The sequence below is a fragment of the Hevea brasiliensis genome, chromosome 16 (assembly GCF_030052815.1).
Source record: "Hevea brasiliensis isolate MT/VB/25A 57/8 chromosome 16, ASM3005281v1, whole genome shotgun sequence".
In the NCBI taxonomy this organism is placed as follows: domain Eukaryota; kingdom Viridiplantae; phylum Streptophyta; class Magnoliopsida; order Malpighiales; family Euphorbiaceae; genus Hevea; species Hevea brasiliensis.
In genome coordinates this window covers 70,193,203-70,213,339 of record NC_079508.1, presented here as the reverse complement: position 1 = coordinate 70,213,339, position 20,137 = coordinate 70,193,203, and the positions used below count along the sequence as shown (strand labels likewise).

Below are 20,137 nucleotides of genomic sequence, written 5' to 3'. Positions count from 1 at the left end.
TTTGTTTTTTTTTTTCCTTTTTTTTATTATTATTTATTCTTAAAACGTGGCAACTAAAATGAGAAACAATCAAATTTGATTTTTTTTTTTTCAGTTTCTTTTATTCCCTACCCACTCCTCCTAGGACAATTATTTTTTTAAAATAATTTAAACTTCTCTAAATTCACTCATATTGCTTAATAATTATAATAATAAATTTGATTTAATTTTGTTAAATTCAGTAATGGTTTATAATGAACCTCTTTTTTAGATTTTTTTCTTTATTCTTTATTTTTAGTTATATTTTTAAAAATATATAAAGAAATTAGTATATTATTATAATTAATATTACTTTTAATTCTAAAATTTATTTATTTTTAACTTGTAAAAAATATAAATATTTTTTTATTTTTCTAATCACATGAGAAACTTAAGAAAATTTTTGCAAATTTCAGAAAACATAAAAAAAAAAACTATAAACAGTTTTAATTTTTTCACTTAAATTTTTGAATTTTTGAATTTTTAAATTAAAATGAACTTAAATTAAAAATTTATTAACTAAATTAATTAAAAAACTAAAATAATTAAATAAAATCAAATTAGTAAATACAGAGATGTGATTGAGCATTTGATTTGGCAGAATAAAGTGCAATGAAATCCATTTTACTGGATGAAAAATGTCGTGTTGAAAACGTTGACGTTTAACACCAGACAACAACTTAAAATTTTACTAGCCTAACCAGTTTTGTTACTAGCCTAAACCACGCCTTTAATCCCACTATATGCACACTAATAAACAATCATGATGAATTGACCAATTTATCCCTGGCGGCGGTAGGCCGTAGCCCTACCAGCGCCAGCAGAGAAACACACAGCAGAGACAGTGACCTAAATGCTAAATCCCCTCCCTTGATCACTCTTTCTCTTAATTCTCTCTGTGACTCTGCCATCGATCTCCGATCCCAAAGCATAACAAAAAGTAGACGATGCCGGGTCTTGTCTCGGTCAAGACGCCACCCGAGGCAACCCCTCTCCGCATATCCGTTCCCGAGATCCAACCCCAATCCCAGCCTCAGCCTCAGTCTCAGTCTCAACCACGACCCGAACCCGCTGTTCCCAGAACGCCCAACAAGAAGCCTCCGTCTTCATCCCCTTCTCGATCTAAACCTTCCCCGACCCGCTCCGCTAAGAAGCCCCCGCCCGACTCCCCCAACCCGCTCCTCCTCTCTGACGCCTCACTTGACAACCCGGATCTCGGTCCTTTCCTTCTCAAGGTCGCCCGTGATACCATTGCGTCCGGGGAGGGTCCTGGTAAGGCTCTAGATTACGCAATTCGTGCGTCTAAGTCGTTTGAGCGATGTGCCGTCGATGGGGAACCGAGTTTGGACCTCGTTATGAGCCTGCACGTGTTGGCTGCTATTTATTGCAGTCTAGGGAGGTTCGACGAGGCCGTACCCGCTCTCTACAGGGCCATTACGGTGCCGGATTTGTCTAAAGGGATGGATCACGCGCTTGCTGCGTTTTCTGGGTATATGCAGTTGGGGGATACGTACTCGATGCTTGGACAGGTAGATAAGTCGATTGCTTCTTATGAGGAGGGGCTTAAGATTCAGATCGAGGCTTTGGGAGATACCGATCCCAGAGTTGGGGAGACTTGCAGGTATGCAGATGCGTAGCTTTGTTTATGTTGGGAAATTAAGACGTGGATTTTTAATGTGTTTTTGGCTGTTTCTTGTGTGATTAGGATATTGGGTTGATTAATATTACTATTTGGAGTAAGTTTATTATAATGCGAGTTATTTTGGGTAAGTTTTAGCTTAAATCTTGCTGCTGTTAGCTATATTAGGAAATTTTTGTGTATTCCTCTCCCCCCCGGCTTTTCCTTATGTTGGCCTTTTGCATTTGTGGAGGACTATAGGGGACGTGGTCGGTTTTTTTAAATTTGAAAATTGAATTTGTGTGAAATTCAGCTTGATGATATAGAAGTCTCAAAGTCAACAGTTAGGCATCCACTAATTTGATTAAAACTTCTGACTCATGATTTTAATGTAGATATATTCATGTCTGTCCAAATTCATTTTCTGAATGTTCATGTTCTTCCATTTCTTAATATTCATGTACATATATATGCATTTATGCACGTTAGTTATATATTACTCTACATTTGGGGAAAAAAAATATTATATTACTCTACATAAACATGCAAGTGGCCACATTGTTTGATTGCTGATGCAATTTCGAGGACTAACCAAAAAGTTTGGCAGGAGAGATCAGTCTTAATCTGAACATTAGGATAGAAACTTGTAATCCATTTCTTTAAATTTATTTTACCAAATGATTAGGAACCCAAAGAAGAATTATGTGACTTCATGATATTAGAAAAGTTTAAATATATTTACCATTTTCTCTTCAGATATTGTTAATGCTGCATTTTAATATCTTCCATCACAAGTTATCTGCATGATAGCTATATGTTTACGATGAGGGGGTGCTCAGTTATTATTTCATTAGACTAAATTAAGTAAATAATTTGGAAAATGCTAGGTATTTAGCTGAGGCCAATGTTCAAGCCATGAACTTTGATAAAGCAGAAGAATTGTGCAAGAAAACTCTTGAAATTCATCGTGCTCATAGTGAGCCAGCATCTATTGAAGAGGCAGCTGACCGTCGACTGATGGCCCTCATATGTGAGGCAAAGGGAGATTATGAATCAGCTCTCGAGCATCTTGTTCTTGCCAGTATGGCTATGATTGCAAATGGACAAGAGAATGAAGTTGCTGCAATTGATGTCAGCATTGGAAACATTTACATGTCTCTGTGCCGCTTTGATGAGGCCATCTTTTCTTACCAAAAGGCACTCACTGTCTTCAAGTCATCAAAGGGTGACAACCACCCTTCAGTTGCCTCTGTCTTTGTACGCCTTGCTGACTTATATAACAGGACAGGAAAGCTCAGAGAATCAAAGTCTTATTGTGAAAATGCTCTGAGGATATATGCAAAACCTGTGCCTGGAACCACACCAGAAGAGATTGCTGGTGGACTGACTGAGATTTCAGCTATTCATGAGTCTGTTGATGAACCTGAGGAGGCATTGAAGCTCTTGCAGAAGGCCATGAAATTGTTGGAGGATAAACCAGGACAGCAAAGCACTATTGCAGGAATAGAAGCACGAATGGGAGTGATGCTTTACATGGTTGGGAGATATGAAGAAGCAAGAAACTCTTTTGAGAGTGCCGTAGCGAAACTTAGAGCCAGTGGGGAGAGGAAGTCAGCCTTCTTTGGTGTTGTCCTGAACCAGATGGGATTGGCTTGTGTACAGCTGTTCAAGATAGATAAGGCTGCTGAGTTGTTTGAAGAAGCAAGAGGGATACTGGAGCAGGAGTGTGGCCCTTGTAATCAAGATACTCTTGGAGTATATAGCAATCTTGCAGCAACCTATGATGCTATGGGGAGGTAATATATGTTGACATGGCTCTGCTTTTACTTGAAATAATAGCTTATGATTATTGTGATTGAATTGTACTCATTAAAGACTTACTTTAGTTCCTGGAGAGGAATTCTATTAAGAATATTTTCTTGATTGCTGTTGTGTTATTACTTTGATTCTGGCTTTATTTGCTGTGTTCTTTAATTGCATGGTTGATGCAGCCAAGGAAAACTCTATTTAGAAATTATTTTGATTTAATTTTTTCTTTGTAAAACCAATATCTTTAATTCAGATTTTCTAGTACAATTAAGAAGTTTAGGTTTCTATTATTATTAATTGGAATTTAATTAGGAAGTAGTGTTTTAATTATTTAGGAATTCTATTGTTTAGAATTTCCTACTTAGTAGGATATTTCCTATTATTAAAATTTCTTCATATTTGTGTCCTTTCACCTATCTTTGTTTAATTAGATGAGGAACTATATAGTGGAATTTTTGGTGCTTTATTTAATCTTTGAAATGTTATATTTGCTAGGTTGATTCTCGTAGCTTATGATAGCCAGCATTGTGCATAAATTTTGAAATGGTAAAACTGCATGTGATAAAGACATTGTGTGGCTACTAGCTTTTGTTACTATTCTTTAGATATTCTTGATGTTCATTGCCCGCACCCAAATATTGCATCCAATAATGTGAAATACTTTTAGTAATCTGTGACTTTTTTTTTTTTCCTTTGAGGAAACAATCTGAGACTTCTTCAAGCTAAAGATATATATATATTTTTTCTTTTTCTGATGTTCAATTCTGTTTGATTACAGGGTTGACGATGCAATCGAGAACTTGGAATATGTTCTTAAATTAAGAGAGGAAAAGCTTGGGATTGCAAATCCTGATTTCGAAGATGAGAAGAATAGGCTAACTGAGCTTCTGAAGGAAGCAGGCAGGGCTCGCAACAAAAAGGCAAAATCGCTGGAAAATCTTATAGATAAGAACTCAAAGAAGACCAAGAAAGAGTCAACAAAGAGGTGGCCTGGCCTGGGTTTTAGAAGTTGAGCAAGTATAAATTTCTCATATTTATCTGCACGTGCACATTCTGTGACATAGAAGATCATGTATAGTGTCAATGTTGTAATCTGATGCGTTTTGCTGTTTCTTGAGCTTTGACATCCTGATTTGTTGCCACATATAATTGTTTTTGTTGTCTGTCTGCGAAAAGAAGAATGTTCAAGTGAGCAAATAAATTTTGAAGATAATCTGATTTTTTTTTTCCCCCTGATGAATCATTCAAGCACGATTGCAGATCCTGTTCATTGAAATACGGACTTCACTACTTTGTGGGATCCTGTTCATTTGCCCAATGAGCAGGAGGCTATTGTTATTAGCGTACAAGCTTCAAATTGGTGGAATAGCTTGATATCTCCAAGATTCTAACATGCCAATATTTTTAAAATTGGGATAATATCCTCCCATTGTATGTTCAATGATTATCAATTCATCACGACGAGCATATATTAATCCGCAAATTTCCAGGCCTTGAGAAGGAGGGAATTGATCAAATGCATAAAGAAACTTGTACTCCACCGTGGGGAACATCATGATCATTTATTTTTGGCAAAAGGCTCATTTAACTATTGTTTGATAGTTAAAAAAATCTTTAAACTGTTTTTGGGGTCTTAATAAGCCCTTTAACTATTTAAAATATTCATATAACACGAACTCTGACAAATATTAGTTCACATTGAATCAGAAGTCTACCACGTGATCACCTGATAGCTGATGGCCGTTTCATTCCAACAAACCACTGTCAACTGAGTCTTTATTGATACATATGGAATACAGTAGGTATCTTCATCATTTGTGAGAGGGAGTGTGGGAGACAAATGGATTCTTTGTATTAGTTAAATCATGTTCTTCTGGTTATTTTTGAGTCTCGACCAGATGTGCTGGTGCAGGTAGATATCAGAAAGATGGTAGAGTATTTAAGCGTTCATGATGTATTCCTTAGGCGGGTTGCTTCTGCCTTTAATAATTTTGTAGAATCTACAGAAAGAGCATAACATGAAAAATGAATGGAGGATTTAGTGAGCACCACACACTACGTAACATGGTCCCTCCACAATAAGAATTGGGCTAGGTTACGCCAGTTCTTGGATTCCTTTGTGGCTCAAAGCAGTCTTCCATGGGAGCTAATTCTGCATTAGCTGAGATCTCCCAAGCGTCATCCGTCGACTCGAGTGCTTATGAAAAGCTTGAGAATAAGTCAAGGGCAGAAGTTAAGCTATTTCATTTGCCTCAAGAATTGACTCATGCTCTTCTGTTCAAGCAACAGAAACAAGGCTTGCTGATCTTCTAGACAACACTCATTAGAATAGGAGACATGCTCCTTCATCTGAAAGGATAGTTATTTTATGGTACAACAGATATTCCATGGCACAAAAGAGTTATAGACAAGTTGCCCACGTTGGATTGAAGTTCAACTATTTTCTTTTGATGCTAGTTATAGACAAGTTGCCTATTGCCAGCATTCTCCAGCAAGGCCTAGAATCTGCATTTGAAGATGATTTGTATAATGTTATCGACATCACCAATTTACAGCATTCATTGGAACAACAAAAGAGAGAAGTAGAAATTGAGTTGAAAAGGATTAAGAGGCTCAAAGACAAATTGAGGTTGATATATGAACAACTTAATTTGCATCAATTCAAGGCTGCTCCTGCTACTACCAAGGAATGACTCTTGAACAAGAATGGCCCACCAAGGCAAGATGTGTGAACTAATGCAGTTACTTCATTTGTTGCTCTCCCTCTCCTTCTTAAAAACCTCCATGTCATTATCTCAGAAGAGTAATGATCAAACTCTCATTTACGGAATTCTTCTACTCTAGTTTGGCCACAATTTTATTAATTTTAGTAGGCAAGGACATGTTGATTTAATTAGAAGCTTTGCAACGATTCTTAGAATAGACTTCAATTTCAGGTACAAATTGCATCAAAAAGAAAAGAAATTTATGCTTAAAAATAATAAACAGAGTTGACATATGTTTAAAAAATGTTTTAAAAAATTTAAAACATCTATCAGCATACTAATTCTCTTCATACATACTAACAAATTAAAGACTACTTTTACCCCCACTTGAAGTATTGATACTGATACCTAATAGTTTTTCAAGTAAATGAACTTGTTGTTTGTACATGTTTTACACTACAAGTTGTCTGCTTTGATTTTCTGCTTCTTGTAAACTTATTATCATTTTAATACATATCTTCCTTGGCAATTCAAAAGAAGTGGTATGGTTTTAATGTTCCTTTCTATATTTTCTAAAGTAGCTACATTTTCTGTTACTTTATTTTTTATGTATTTTATATTTTCTCCATGAGTTTCTTTCGAGTTGAGGAAAAAAAAAAAAATTTCTGCTATATCTTTCCGGGCCGTGTTGGGTTGGCCCTTACTTATGGACTCCCTCGCTGAAGACATCTCCAGAATTCGAATGTGTTCTTCAGACGTACTGTCAATAAGGGAAAAATAGTTAGTATTACCTGGACGATGTGTCGTTTCATCTCGAGATGGCACCAGCGGACGAATCTGTCCTCCATTTACTATTTAGCATGGTTCGAATAACTCGGGATGGTCGGGCACCATGTCGATCCTTCACGCGCTATGATGATTATTAACCTGGGAATTCGTAACATTAAAAATAAAGAATTTAATTATTTTGCTCATAGGGGTGGAGCCACAACGAAGCTTGATTTTCAAAGGTGGAGGCTACGTTGTTAGCCTGGCTAACACACACACACATGAAATAAAAATAGAATATAACCTTAATTAAAATTATAATATTTTTTATTAAGCATGTTAAATTATATATTTCTCACACGCACACACTTATATATTTATTAAATAATTTTATTATATAATATAAATAATTAAATTATAATATTAAAATGATTAATTATTTAAATATATAAATAACTCAATTCTTTATATAAATTCATATTAAAAATAAATTAAAAAATATAATATATCTTTCTTCAAATTAAATATTTCATTAGAGTCCAGATTATCCCTTATTAAAAATATGTACAATAATAAAAGGACACAATTATTTGAGTCATAATATTAAATTATTATATCATATTAAAAATATTATATTTTTAGGATTCTTTCTGACTTTAATAGCGTAGTCAAAGTTGGATTCACGGATTCCTAAGTTAAAATGGGCCGCCATTTGAAATTTCGAATTCATGCCATTGCATCTGCCAGCCAAAGCATTCACAAAATCCACTTGAAATGTCATTTTCTATTTTCTTTTTTTTTTTTAAATATTTATCCTAAAGAAAAATATATACTTTCTAAATTATAAAAAATATTATATATTTTCACATTTTAACTCATGAAAAATTATAATTTAATTTTTATTAATTTAAAATTTTATATTTTTATTAATAAATATAATTTAAATTATTAACGTGATAAATATGACATATAATAAGTATGATGCTTATATAACAGCATTATATATTCATCTCATTTGCATTATTTAATAATAATTAATAATTTAAATTATATTTTATAATAAATAAATATAAAATATCAATTTAATAAAACTTATATACCAAAACCAAGTGATATATTTTTTTTTAAATATTTTTTAATCTCATCTCATTAGTTGATTATTTATATATATTCCAATAATTAAACATTTTGAGTCTGGTTTAAATTTTAAAATTGAATTAAAATTAAATTAATTTTTTTAATTAATTTAATTTAAATAAACTTTTTATTAAAAAAAAATTCAACCATGAAATTATATTCAAATTAGAACTAAATTCGAACAATATTAAAGTAAAAAATTGAAAAGTTGTTAGGGTCTAATCTTAAATCCCTAATTCCACGAATCGAAACGTGCACTTTCAATTTGAAACTCGACGCGCCTAAATCGGTGACCGACCACATCCACATTTTTACAAACCCAAAACAAAATATTATTTTTCTTTACCTAATTGAAATCCTCGTTTCAGCTATTGTCCACGTCACCTGTTTTGGTACGTATTGGAAATTAAGAGTTTTTTTTTTACTGACAAAAAAATAGAGAAAAATAAAGGAAAAAAATAAATAAAGTAAATTTTTTGCTTTATTGAAAAGAAAAAGGAATAGAAAAAATAATTTAAATATTCAATTCTCCACTTTATAGAAAAAAAAAGAAAGGAAAATAATTTTCAGGATTTATGTAGAAAACATTTAAATAACATTTTGAGTATTTTGTTTTTCATTTAAATTGAAATTTTATGTTTTCTCTTTTTGTTTTTATTTCCTTTAAATTGTTAATTTTAATATAATATTATTTATTTAATGTAAACATAATAATAAAAATATAATAATTTTCTCTTTTCTTTTTTAATCAAAACATAAAAAAAATAAACAGATCACTTCTTTTTCGTTATTTTCGTTTAAAAACAGATTTTATAAAAAAATAATAATGTTCTTTTTTATAAAATTTTATTTTTTTTTAATTTCACTATTTTTCCTTTTGCATAATTTTTTCCTTTTTTAGAAAACCAAACCTAAAGGAAGTATACATTTTAGGCCACTTATTTAAAAATAAAAGAAATCTGATAATACACTTCAACTCTATCAATAAACTGTTGATCTGATAATACACTTTCCAATTCAACAACTGAGTTCAAAAATTCAAATCCAACTTCTCATTTTAAGATATATGCACATAAAAAATTATTATAAGCTTTTTTTTTAATGACTTTAATAATCTTAGATTATATTATTCTATTATACTAATATAATTTTATATTATACTAGTTTATTATATTATATCATTTATTTTATTATTAACATAGATAATAATTTATTAATGCATTATATTTATATGATTTATTTTATTATTAAAATAAATAAAAAAGAATTAAATATTTTTTTTAATTGTAATTGTAAAATAATACAGTCCATATATTAAAAAAAGAATATATGTTGTAGTTTTAAATTTTACACTAAAAAATGTATTTTTTATAATAAATAAATATTTTGTTTTATATTATTAATAAAAATGAAAAATATTTTGTTTTATATATATACATACACACAATTAACATATAAAAAAAGAGATAAAAAAGACATTTAAGAATGACAAAAAAAAAAAGATAAAGAATCATTTTGAATAATATTATTTTCTTGATTAATTTATTTTATTTATATTTTAGATTGATTAATCTTCATTATTATGAAGTGCTTGTTCAAAGATGCATGTGTTAGCACTAAAGGATTTAAAAAAAATATAACAAAAGGATAAATACAAATATAAAAAAACCAGTAACTTTAGCGATGAATTTATAAATTCGTCGCTAATTCTTCATTAATCTGACACTAAATCACATTATTAGCTATAGATTTAACGACGAATACATAAATCATTCGCTAAAGATATTTTTTTAGTGTATATATTCTCATAAATTTATTTTGTTAATTTGTCAGTTTCCATTAAAAAAAAAAAACAAAAAGCATTATTCACTATAATTTGCTAATACTACTTATTTATAATTTTAAATTGAAACAATTTACACACAACTGATCTCATTTTATTTCATAATATTAAAGGATTCAAGTCTCTGTTTAATTTTTCTCCGACTAATTTATTTAAAATCAATTATATAATAATTTATTCCCTGTAATAAAATGTTTTTCCGTTAGAATTCCGTTAGAATTGTACGTTAACTTCTCTTTCTAAAAATAGAAATTATTGAATCAGCTATATGCCAAAAATAACATTAACACTCTGGAAAATGGTATATTTTATTATTTTAAAATTTTTACTAAACTTGGAAGATGCTCATGGTGCCATTTAGATAATATATAATTATTAAATTTAAAATCAGTTTAAATTTAAAAATAATATTTGTATTGAGTTACATACCATTTACTTAAATTCATTTAATTAAATATATAATATATTTAAGATATTATTCTATTAATAATAATTGAATTTGATATAAATTTAAATAATTTAAAATTAATTTTAATTAAATTAAGAATAAATTTATATATTAATTATAATAATAATAATTTCAAATTAAAGTATTTCATCCAACCCATAAAAATAAGTTTAATTTTATTTCATATAAATTAAAAAATATAATTAAAATAATAAATTTTATTTAATATTTTCCTAATATATCATCCACTCATATTACTCCATTAAATTTTTCCTTTTAATATTAAATAGAAAAATATTAATTTTTGTGACCTAATTTTGTAAGACAGAAAGAATAAATTAATTTTTAGGAGTGCTATCGCTGGATAATCTCTAAAAGCATCTAAGATATAAAATAAAAAAAAAAAAAAAAACCACCAACACAGTTAGGCTTGGGTGGGTAGCGGTGTAATTTTGAGAACGGGAACACACTGGCACACGCGGTATTGGCCGATTACGCGGTCCCATAAATGTTGAGATCCAGTTTCTCATCCGAATGCCATTCCGCTCACCTTCTTCAACGATCCTCCATGTCCACAAATCTTTCCGTTTCTTCTTCTTCTTTGACTTTTTAAACAAGGAACAAAGAGTGTGATGAACAGAAAACAAACTTGATTGCAGAGATCGCATGCCATTTGCTTGTATACACACCAATTTCAGGTGATTCTCCTCCCTCTTCCCTTCTCTCTCTCTTACATATCTCTCTCTCACGAAGGACTTGGCATTACATATGTTAGACTCAGTTCATTTTATGATTCAAAGTCTGAAACTGGTAGCTTTCTTCCTCCTCTTTGAACTACAGTAATCGCTCTTTTTTCTTTTTGGTTCGTTTAAAGTGAAATTTTTAGGCTGTTTCTGTACACGAACATTGATTTTTGAGGCAGATAAATTTGTATCTTAGGGGTGTGTTTTGAATTATTGTGTTGGTGCGTTTTAATTGATTTGAATTGACAGTCATGCATCTCAAGTTGGTGATGATTGGACCGACTCGTGACTTGACTACTGATTGGCATAGACCAACACCACCGTGTTGAACGACCTAGTATCATGACACCACATAAATGCATTATATGTTCATCACATTTTGTAGTACATAACCAGTAGCCACCTTTGTTGTTTCAAATGTTTGAATAGAAATGCCAATTTAAAAAAAAAAAAGTCCCCCCTGTCTCTTACTTTGGAATGACATAAATGACCGTGGAAATGGAATCCCCAATAGAAAATTTCCACTAGCAAAATCCAATAACTGTCTCATACTACACCTTTTCCTTTTTCTTTTCTTTTTCTATTATTACTGGAAATTTTTTTTAGAGCATAATGCCACTTTTAAATACATAGGATTGTTAGTGGTATGTTCTACTTGAATTAGTTTATGCGTAGGTTTAAGGGCAAGTGGTATTATATTAATTAAAGTATATTAAAATTAATTTAAAATTAAATTTAATATATTTTAATTATAAAAATTTTAAAATAATTAAAATTTTTTACCCATTTAAAAAGTATTTTTAATTTTTAAATATATTTAAAATAATATATATATATATTATCTCTTAACCTCAATCCTAAATAGAGCATAAAAGTCACTATACTTTTTTTTATTTTATTTTCTGTTTTTATGTTTATCCTTTCCCAGCCAGAATTGTTTTATGTAGGTTTCCATGGATTCAGGTATGCTTTTAATTGTCGAGGATTTTTTTCTTTAATACTTTCCTCACAAATTTTTGTTAGCAGCAATTGTATTGATTTTTGTATTTCTTCTTAAAAATTGAAATAGAGGAAATTAAATAATAAAAAACTTATAATTTCCTATTCGATTAACTTATCCGACGGTAGCTTTATTCTTAGTAAATAAACAAGGCTATTTTCATAAGTTTAAAATTTAAGTTTTTTTGAAAATAAAAATTCAAGAAAAAAAAAATACTAATAACTTTTATATAAATAAGTAGAATTGTATAATAGGAACCTTCCTTTAATTTTTTTTTTCCTTGGCAGTCCTGGATAAGTAGACTTTAATAACACCTAGGTAGCCCTGAAACTTCGCCTATTTGTGATAAGCCAAAAATTTCAAGTATCTCCATCCGCCTAAGCATGACCACGCTAAGCGTTTCTATTTTTTTGAAATAAATAAGTGTTAAAGATTTACGGGATATGGTCATGACTTTTCCTTTTTCTTGCAGTGAATTTCTGTGTTTCTTGGTGATTTAAAAGAAGAAAAAAAATGGCTTCCAATGCAACAGCAGCATCATGTCCCAAACCCATGAAGGCTACATCCAATGGGGTCTTCCAGGGGGATAATCCTCTTGATTATTCACTGCCTCTTGCCATCATACAGATTGTCCTAGTGATTGTGCTCACTCGTATTCTTGCTTTACTTTTAAGGCCATTGCGACAGCCGCGTGTCATCGCTGAGATTGTTGTATGTTCTTTCCTCTTCCTCCTTTATATCTGTTTTTATTTTTATTTTTTCAATTGTAGTTCTTTTTTACCTTGTCCATTTATACTCTGGTTCTTGAATTATATCTAGCCTGTTAAATGATGCTATATTTCGTTTAACTATATATTCTTAAAAATGGATTCCTCCCTATTGTCCATCTTCTTTGAAACACATTGTGGCAATACTTGTGTGATGGTTCTAGATGTTCCACTTGGTTTGCATTTTCATACCTTAAATGCTACTACACATCGTACTTCTATATATATTTTGGGAAGATGGTGAAAATTATATTTATAGGAAAATTATATTTATAGTTTACATTCAACTCCGTTTTCCTTTGTTTTGGATGAGAATGGAGCTAAAGAATTTTTTTTTCCTTCCTTGTTAAGATTGATTGACCTTAATCGTGGTAAGTGAAACAGAGAAATCTTGGGGATTAAAGTGATTTTAAAACTAGAGTTCTGTATGATAGGGATTTGGGAAGCAGAAAATCCTGAAAGTTCCACTCTTTAATGATTCCTGGCTCCTGGAAAGTTGATTTCAAGCGGTTCTTTCAATTGAATATGTGAAAATTGGTGTTCAAGTCCATATATGAACTACGAGAGTTAATTGGATAGAATTTAAAATGCCATATGCATATATGATTTAAAGTAGCTTCCGTCTCAAGTGTCTATAGGATCTACCAGACAACAGTTTCAGCCATCAATGATTATAGTGATTAAATTATCCTTTAACATATCTACTTTGCCTTTTGATCAAAACTGAATCTAGACTTTCAGAGCACCTTTCACTTCATAATGCAGTCCACTAGCAGCAGCATCCACTGTTTTCTGGAATAAAGAAAGTTTACTTGTTTCATTTAGCATCGTAGATATCCCAACGCATAGTGTTGTTTCCTTTTCTCAAAATTTCAACTCGACTTAACTAGCAAGCATCAGGAAATATCCCCCTCTACAGCTTCAATTTTCAAATAAACTGCTTTCTTTAAGATTTAGTTCTTTTATATGCTTTCTTTGCATCTGTAATGCAGTTTGGATGCTTCAAAAAGTTATGGATAATTGGTAAATCAATAATGGATATCTAAAGTGTGCTATTCGTGGATTACGTTTCCACTTATTTCCAACAAGAAACAGAGAGTGTGGATTTATGTAAATTGAAGGTTCTGACTTCTAATCTTCTTTGGTTAGGGAGGCATACTGCTGGGACCATCAGCTCTGGGTCGAAACACGCACTATCTGAATAGTATTTTCCCAGCGAGAAGTCTCACAGTGTTAGATACTTTAGCCAATCTTGGGCTTCTTTTCTTTCTGTTCCTTGTTGGCCTTGAGTTAGACCTGAAGTCCCTTCGTCAGACAGGAAACAAGGCTTTAAGCATAGCTGTCGCAGGAATTAGCTTACCCTTTGTATTAGGAATTGGAGTATCATTTGTTCTTCGTAAAACTATCTCTGAAGGTGTTAAAGAAGCTCCATTCCTTGTCTTCATGGGGGTGGCTCTTTCTATCACTGCTTTCCCTGTCTTGGCTCGTATTTTGGCAGAACTCAAGCTCTTAACCACTGATGTTGGTCGAATGGCAATGTCAGCAGCAGCCGTAAATGATGTTGCAGCATGGATTTTACTTGCTCTTGCCATTGCCCTGTCTGGAACTGGACATTCACCCCTCACATCCTTATGGGTGCTTCTATCTGGGGCTGGATTTATTATCTGTTGCGTTGCAATTATCCCTCCTGTCTTTAAATGGATGACGCACCGTTGTCCTCAGGGTGAGCCAGTAAATGAGATGTATGTCTGTGCTACATTAGCTACTGTTTTGGCAGCGGGGTTTTGCACTGATTCTATTGGAATTCATGCCCTTTTTGGTGCATTTGTTATTGGAATTCTTGTCCCAAAGGAGGGACCATTTGCTGGTGCTCTAGTTGAAAAAGTTGAAGATCTTGTATCTGGTCTCTTCCTTCCGCTGTACTTTGTCTCTAGCGGATTGAAGACCAATATAGCAACAATTCATGGAGCTCAATCATGGGGTTTATTGGTTTTAATCATAAGCACAGCCTGTTTTGGGAAGATAGTTGGAACTGTAGTTGTTTCTCTCTTATGCAAAATCCCTATCCGGGAAGCTATAACTCTGGGGTTCTTGATGAATACTAAAGGCTTGGTGGAGCTTATTGTCCTCAACATAGGTAAAGATCGAAAGGTAAATTCAAATTCAGACATTTATTGATTTTAATTTAATCCATTATCCTGTTAATTTATTTGTTCTTGTATTTTCCAGTTCATGGTTATAATCATTTAAGCTGATACCTTGCAGGTCCTGAACGATCAAACATTTGCAGTATGCGTTCTGATGGCCATCTTCACAACCTTTATCACAACACCTATAGTTATAGCGGTATATAAACCAGCGAAACAAGCGATTATAGCAGATTATAAGCACAGAACAATTGAGAGAAAAGACCCAGATACTCAGCTTCGGATTTTGTCATGCTTCCACAGTACATGGAACATCCCTACATTGATCAATCTCATTGAGGCTTCACGTGGAACTGAGAAGAGGCAAGGACTGTGTGTCTATGCTCTGCACCTTATGGAGCTCTCTGAGAGGACATCTGCAATCCTTATGGTCCATAAGGCAAGAAAGAATGGACTACCCTTTTGGAATAAGTTGCGGCAGTCTGATACCAACCAAGTCGTTGTTGCCTTTGAGGCTTTCAGGCAGCTGAACCGTGTGTTTATTCGTCCAATGACAGCAATCTCGGCAATGCATGACATGCATGAGGATATCTGCACCAGTGCTGAAAGGAAAAGGGCTGCAATGATAATCCTCCCATTCCACAAGCATCAGAGGTTGGATGGCACATTGGAGACAACTCGAAATGAGTTTCGTTGGGTCAATAAGAGGGTTCTAGAGCACTCTCCATGCTCAGTTGGGATTTTGGTGGATCGTGGGTTCGGTGGAGGCACACATGTATCTGCAAGCAATGTTTCCTCCACTGTGACGGTCTTATTCTTTGGGGGGCATGACGATCGTGAAGCTCTTGCTTATGGTGCAAGAATGGCTGAGCACCCTGGAATCAGTTTAATTATCGTTCACTTCATACCAAGCAATGATATTATGGGGCAGATGGTCAAAGTTGATATAACTGATGAATCCAGTATTTCATCAGAATCAGCTGATAAAACATTTCTAGCTAGCTTCAAGAAGAGTTCAGATAACAACTCCATAAAATTTGAAGAGAGACCAGTGAATAGTGCTAAAGAAATTGTTGAAATAGTTAAGGAGTTCAGTCGCTGCAATCTGTTTGTTGTTGGTCGAATGCCTGTGGGTCCTGTAGCTGCAGCTTTGACCGAAAAGGCCGAGTACCCTGAGCTGGGTCCTGTAGGCAACCTCTTGACTTCGAATGGTTTTACAACTTCAGCATCTGTCCTGGTGGTGCAGCAATATAATGGTTCAACAACCTCTCAACTCAGTTCCAGCAGCTCCACAAAGATTGTAGAGTTGCCTGAGGATGATTCTGAAACTGGGTAGATTATCTTCCTTATTGATTCGACCTATTGGTAATGGGTGTATGGTATGGACTTAACCATGGATGATGTTGCAAAGATTGCCAAAGAGCATTTCTTTCCTTCACATGAGGGGGAAAAAAAGAGAACAGGTGCAAAATTTGTTAGCAGAAATCAGGCTAATTATTAGATGCACCCGGAGTACTAAAAAACAATGCTCCCTCTCACATAGAAAAGTAGGCCCTACTTACAATATAGAGAGTAGGTCTTATATGATTGTGAGAGATGGTGTATATGCACCGGGTGCACCTAATAATTTCTCCAGAAATCGGGGATTAAAAGAAAACTGACCGATATAATATATTTCAACTAAAAAATAAAGAGCCATGCTTTGTTTCTTATTCTTAAATATAATCAAATTGAATTATCTTTTAATACTTTCAGTATATTTTAAAATTTTTCATCTCATCTGATCAAGGAAAAAAAAGCTTATCTCATATATAAGTATTTTTTAATATTAAAAAATATAAAAATCTAAATTATCATGAAAGTTTGTGAATAATTATATATTAATATTATTTAAACCAATAATATTGATTCAATAATATTATTATTGTCTTTAAAGTTATTATATGCATTTATAAATTTAATAGGGAAAAGTATATTTATTAAAGGGCTTGAGGTTTTCCTTTTTATACATAAAGGCTTGAAGTATATTATTATTAATATTAATATTATTATTATTATTATTATTATTTTGGGACCTAAATGTCAAAAACTAAAATATGTTCTTTAAGTGCCAAAAAAGGAAAGCTTGTGTCACAACCCGATTCCACGGATCGGATCGATACTAGTATTTGGGTTAGCATAAGGCCTTCAAGGCCGGTAGTAAGCCTACATAACTGCAACCTAACAACCAAATCCAAAATAAGGGACCCAACTCAAGAAAACAAACAAACAGAGTCCGACCATAAAATGAATAATCTAACAGGGAGAAAAACTCACCCGACCTATAATATAATAAAATACATAATTTGGGGAGCTCAGCTCACCCTCACAACCCACAATCATATCAAATATCACAATGACCCTTACAACCCATAATCATATTCGATATCACAATGGGAAGCTCAGCTTAGCTCACCCTAAGTCTAATATTCCATATACATAATAAGTTTAACAAGTTAATTTTACATCATAAGGGAAAATTTATACAGTTACTGTGGAGTTCTAGATATAACAAAGATAAATACAGTTAATACATCAATGTTTAAGTTTCTCTGCGAGAAAGAAAGCAGGTTAATATCCACTTGTCACCTAGGAAAAATAGTTGAACAGGATGAGCGTTCTACTCAGAGAGTTAGATATTGATTATAAATATAATTTCTATAGCTATCTAAAATTAATACAATCCTAAGTATGAAATGCACACCGATCACTTATATCAAGTAAATTACCTAATTTTCGCACAAAAAGATAATTTGAAACTACACATGCACTTAGAATAGTATTTTCATACATACTGTGGGAGCTGATCTCCTATCCAGCTCTCTTATTTCAAGACCTACCGATAAGCTCAACTTAAGCTGGACTTTCACTTAAATCTATGTGTGGGGGGCCAGCGAAATCAACTCAAAGTCATGCCTCACCCCAACTTTCCATATCCAAAAGGATTGGGTTCCAACGAAATTAGCTCGAGCCGCGACTATCTGTCCAACCCATAGTCATTATATACCATGTATATATATATAACACACACATACAGCTTCAAATTATCTCTAGGGCCACAAACACAAGTAATTATCAATAATAAATATGTAACAATAAGAGTGCTCCTAATTTATTTAACTAAGAATATAAATATATTTATAAAATGTATGAGTATGCCAAAAATATATAAATAATATTGAAATTACAAAATATAATCAATATCTAACTCACAGACTGATTGACCCAACTATAGCTGATTTAGCTGGAAAGGAGAAGACTAATCAGCACCAATCATCTATATAGATACACTGACCTCCATCAATTTACTGACAAAATTAACCAATTAATTTAATTTACAGAAGTAAGAATAAGTTCTAAAGTCTTACTGAAATTTTGACAGAATGTCTCCTATAATTGGATCTAACCCCTTACAAGAAAATTAAGCAAAAAGCAACATATAGGACCTCAGGCCTACAATAACTACATTACATGTCCATCTGGAGCCTACGAGAACCTAATATAAGTCTAAATCTTTAATCTCCAGTTTGGGTCCTTAACTCTTTCACAATCCAATTATAACTACAATTTTAAAAGCTCTTATTAAAATATCATGATATAATTATAATCAAGTTTATTAATTAAACTTCAATTTCATATTAAATTTATAATGAAAATTCAACAGCATTCCCTCTTAAAATTGGACTAAACTCCATACCACAAAGCTTAAATTCACAATTCAATAATTATATCAACTTATATAAATTTCCAACTTATATCTTTATACAAATATTAATTCAAATGCTTCATATGCAAATCTTAATTAAAATATTCCATAATCACTTAAGAATTTACTAAATATTATAAAGTATCTCAAAATAATTTTACTTCCATCAAAATAATATATTTAACTTAACCAAATCCTTAATACCAAATTTGACAATTTGTATATTTAAATTTATATAAAAATATCCTAACTGTCAGATAAATTTCAAATTTTAACCATATGTTCAAGACATCCAAATACAATATCAATACTATTTTTAGCATCAAATTATCTCTATATTATGAGATATCAACATATTTATTCAACCCTTTAAATTCTAAATTTTTTAGAAATAATTCCTACTCAAATAACTCATATAAAATAATTTATATCTCATATACCACAAGTCCAAAATTCACCAAATTTCGGCAAAACAGCTCCAACATCCTAAAGATCATCTCCACCAAATTTCACAATTTTTTAAGCATCATAACTATTTATTTTTCTCAAATTTCAGTAGCCAAAATTCAGAATTCCAAATGCAAACAGCCTATGTTCAATAATTTATTTCTCTAAATTCAACTATTGAAAAATTATCAAATTTTAACCATAACTTCTACACATATAGACCTCAAACTTATCCAAAAATTAAGAGTGAAAAGATGCACCAAACTCATCTGGACAAAAGACAAAGTTGTTGCCCCTGCTCAATCTCTGTTTCTACTCCTATTCATCTTCTTTCTCCCATTCTCTCTCTAATTTCTTACTTTTCATACCACTTTGCCTCTTTTTCCCTTGCCAGCATCCTTCCTTGCCAAAGAAACCTAAAAAATCTGGCCATTCTCTCCCTTTTCCTTCTCTTCTTTTTCTTTTTCTTCTTTCTTCCTTTTTTTTCCTTTTCTTTCCCTTTCCCCGATTCTTCTTTTACTTTCCCTTCTTTTTTTATTATTTGTTGCCGAAGAAGAAAGCATCACGTGACCATGTACCAGCTGTACTTTTTTTAAGTAAATTACATTTTAGTCCTTTAACTCTCCGAAATGTTTATTTTTCACCCAAAACTTCTATAACTTTACTTTTAACTCCAATTTAAATTTAACTCTTTTGCTTTCCTCAAAACTTTTATAAATTATATTCCTATTTCCAATAACAACTATATTTTTATTTCTTCAAAAATTGGGGTGTTACAGCTTGGGCCCTAAATGGTAAAAATTTGAAAGTATATAATACTTAAGCATACTTTATACTTTGATTTACAAATAAGCCCTTAAATATTATAATTATTGCTAATCCTTTTGCCTCTGTCTCTCCCTCTCAAAAATGGAGTGAGGGAGATATATATGGAGAGAGAGA

At 32.0% G+C, this 20,137-nt stretch overlaps 2 protein-coding genes across 4 annotated transcripts; both read left to right on the top strand.

The window, feature by feature from the left end:
- The first annotated feature begins 751 nt into the window (after window positions 1-751).
- LOC110656276 (protein KINESIN LIGHT CHAIN-RELATED 1) lies at window positions 752-4,670 on the top strand. Its single transcript, XM_021812944.2, has 3 exons — window positions 752-1,639; window positions 2,524-3,432; window positions 4,224-4,670. The coding sequence occupies exons 1-3, from the start codon at window positions 966-968 to the stop codon at window positions 4,456-4,458; spliced, it is 1,818 nt and encodes a 605-aa protein (XP_021668636.2). The 5' UTR covers window positions 752-965; the 3' UTR covers window positions 4,459-4,670.
- Window positions 4,671-10,740: 6,070 nt separating this feature from the next.
- LOC110656275 (cation/H(+) antiporter 18) lies at window positions 10,741-16,715 on the top strand. Of its 3 annotated transcripts, none has more exons than XM_021812941.2 (4): window positions 10,741-11,044; window positions 12,562-12,800; window positions 14,006-15,007; window positions 15,122-16,715. In XM_021812941.2, exons 2-4 carry the CDS (start codon window positions 12,603-12,605, stop codon window positions 16,337-16,339), a joined length of 2,418 nt encoding a protein of 805 aa, XP_021668633.2. In that variant the 5' UTR covers window positions 10,741-11,044; window positions 12,562-12,602; the 3' UTR covers window positions 16,340-16,715. The 3 variants fall into 3 exon arrangements, with proteins under 3 accessions (XP_021668633.2, XP_057993891.1, XP_021668634.2); XM_058137908.1 differs by having other exon boundaries at window positions 10,741-11,156; XM_021812942.2 differs by lacking the exon at window positions 10,741-11,044 and adding an exon at window positions 11,934-12,052.
- Window positions 16,716-20,137: the final 3,422 nt, after the last annotated feature.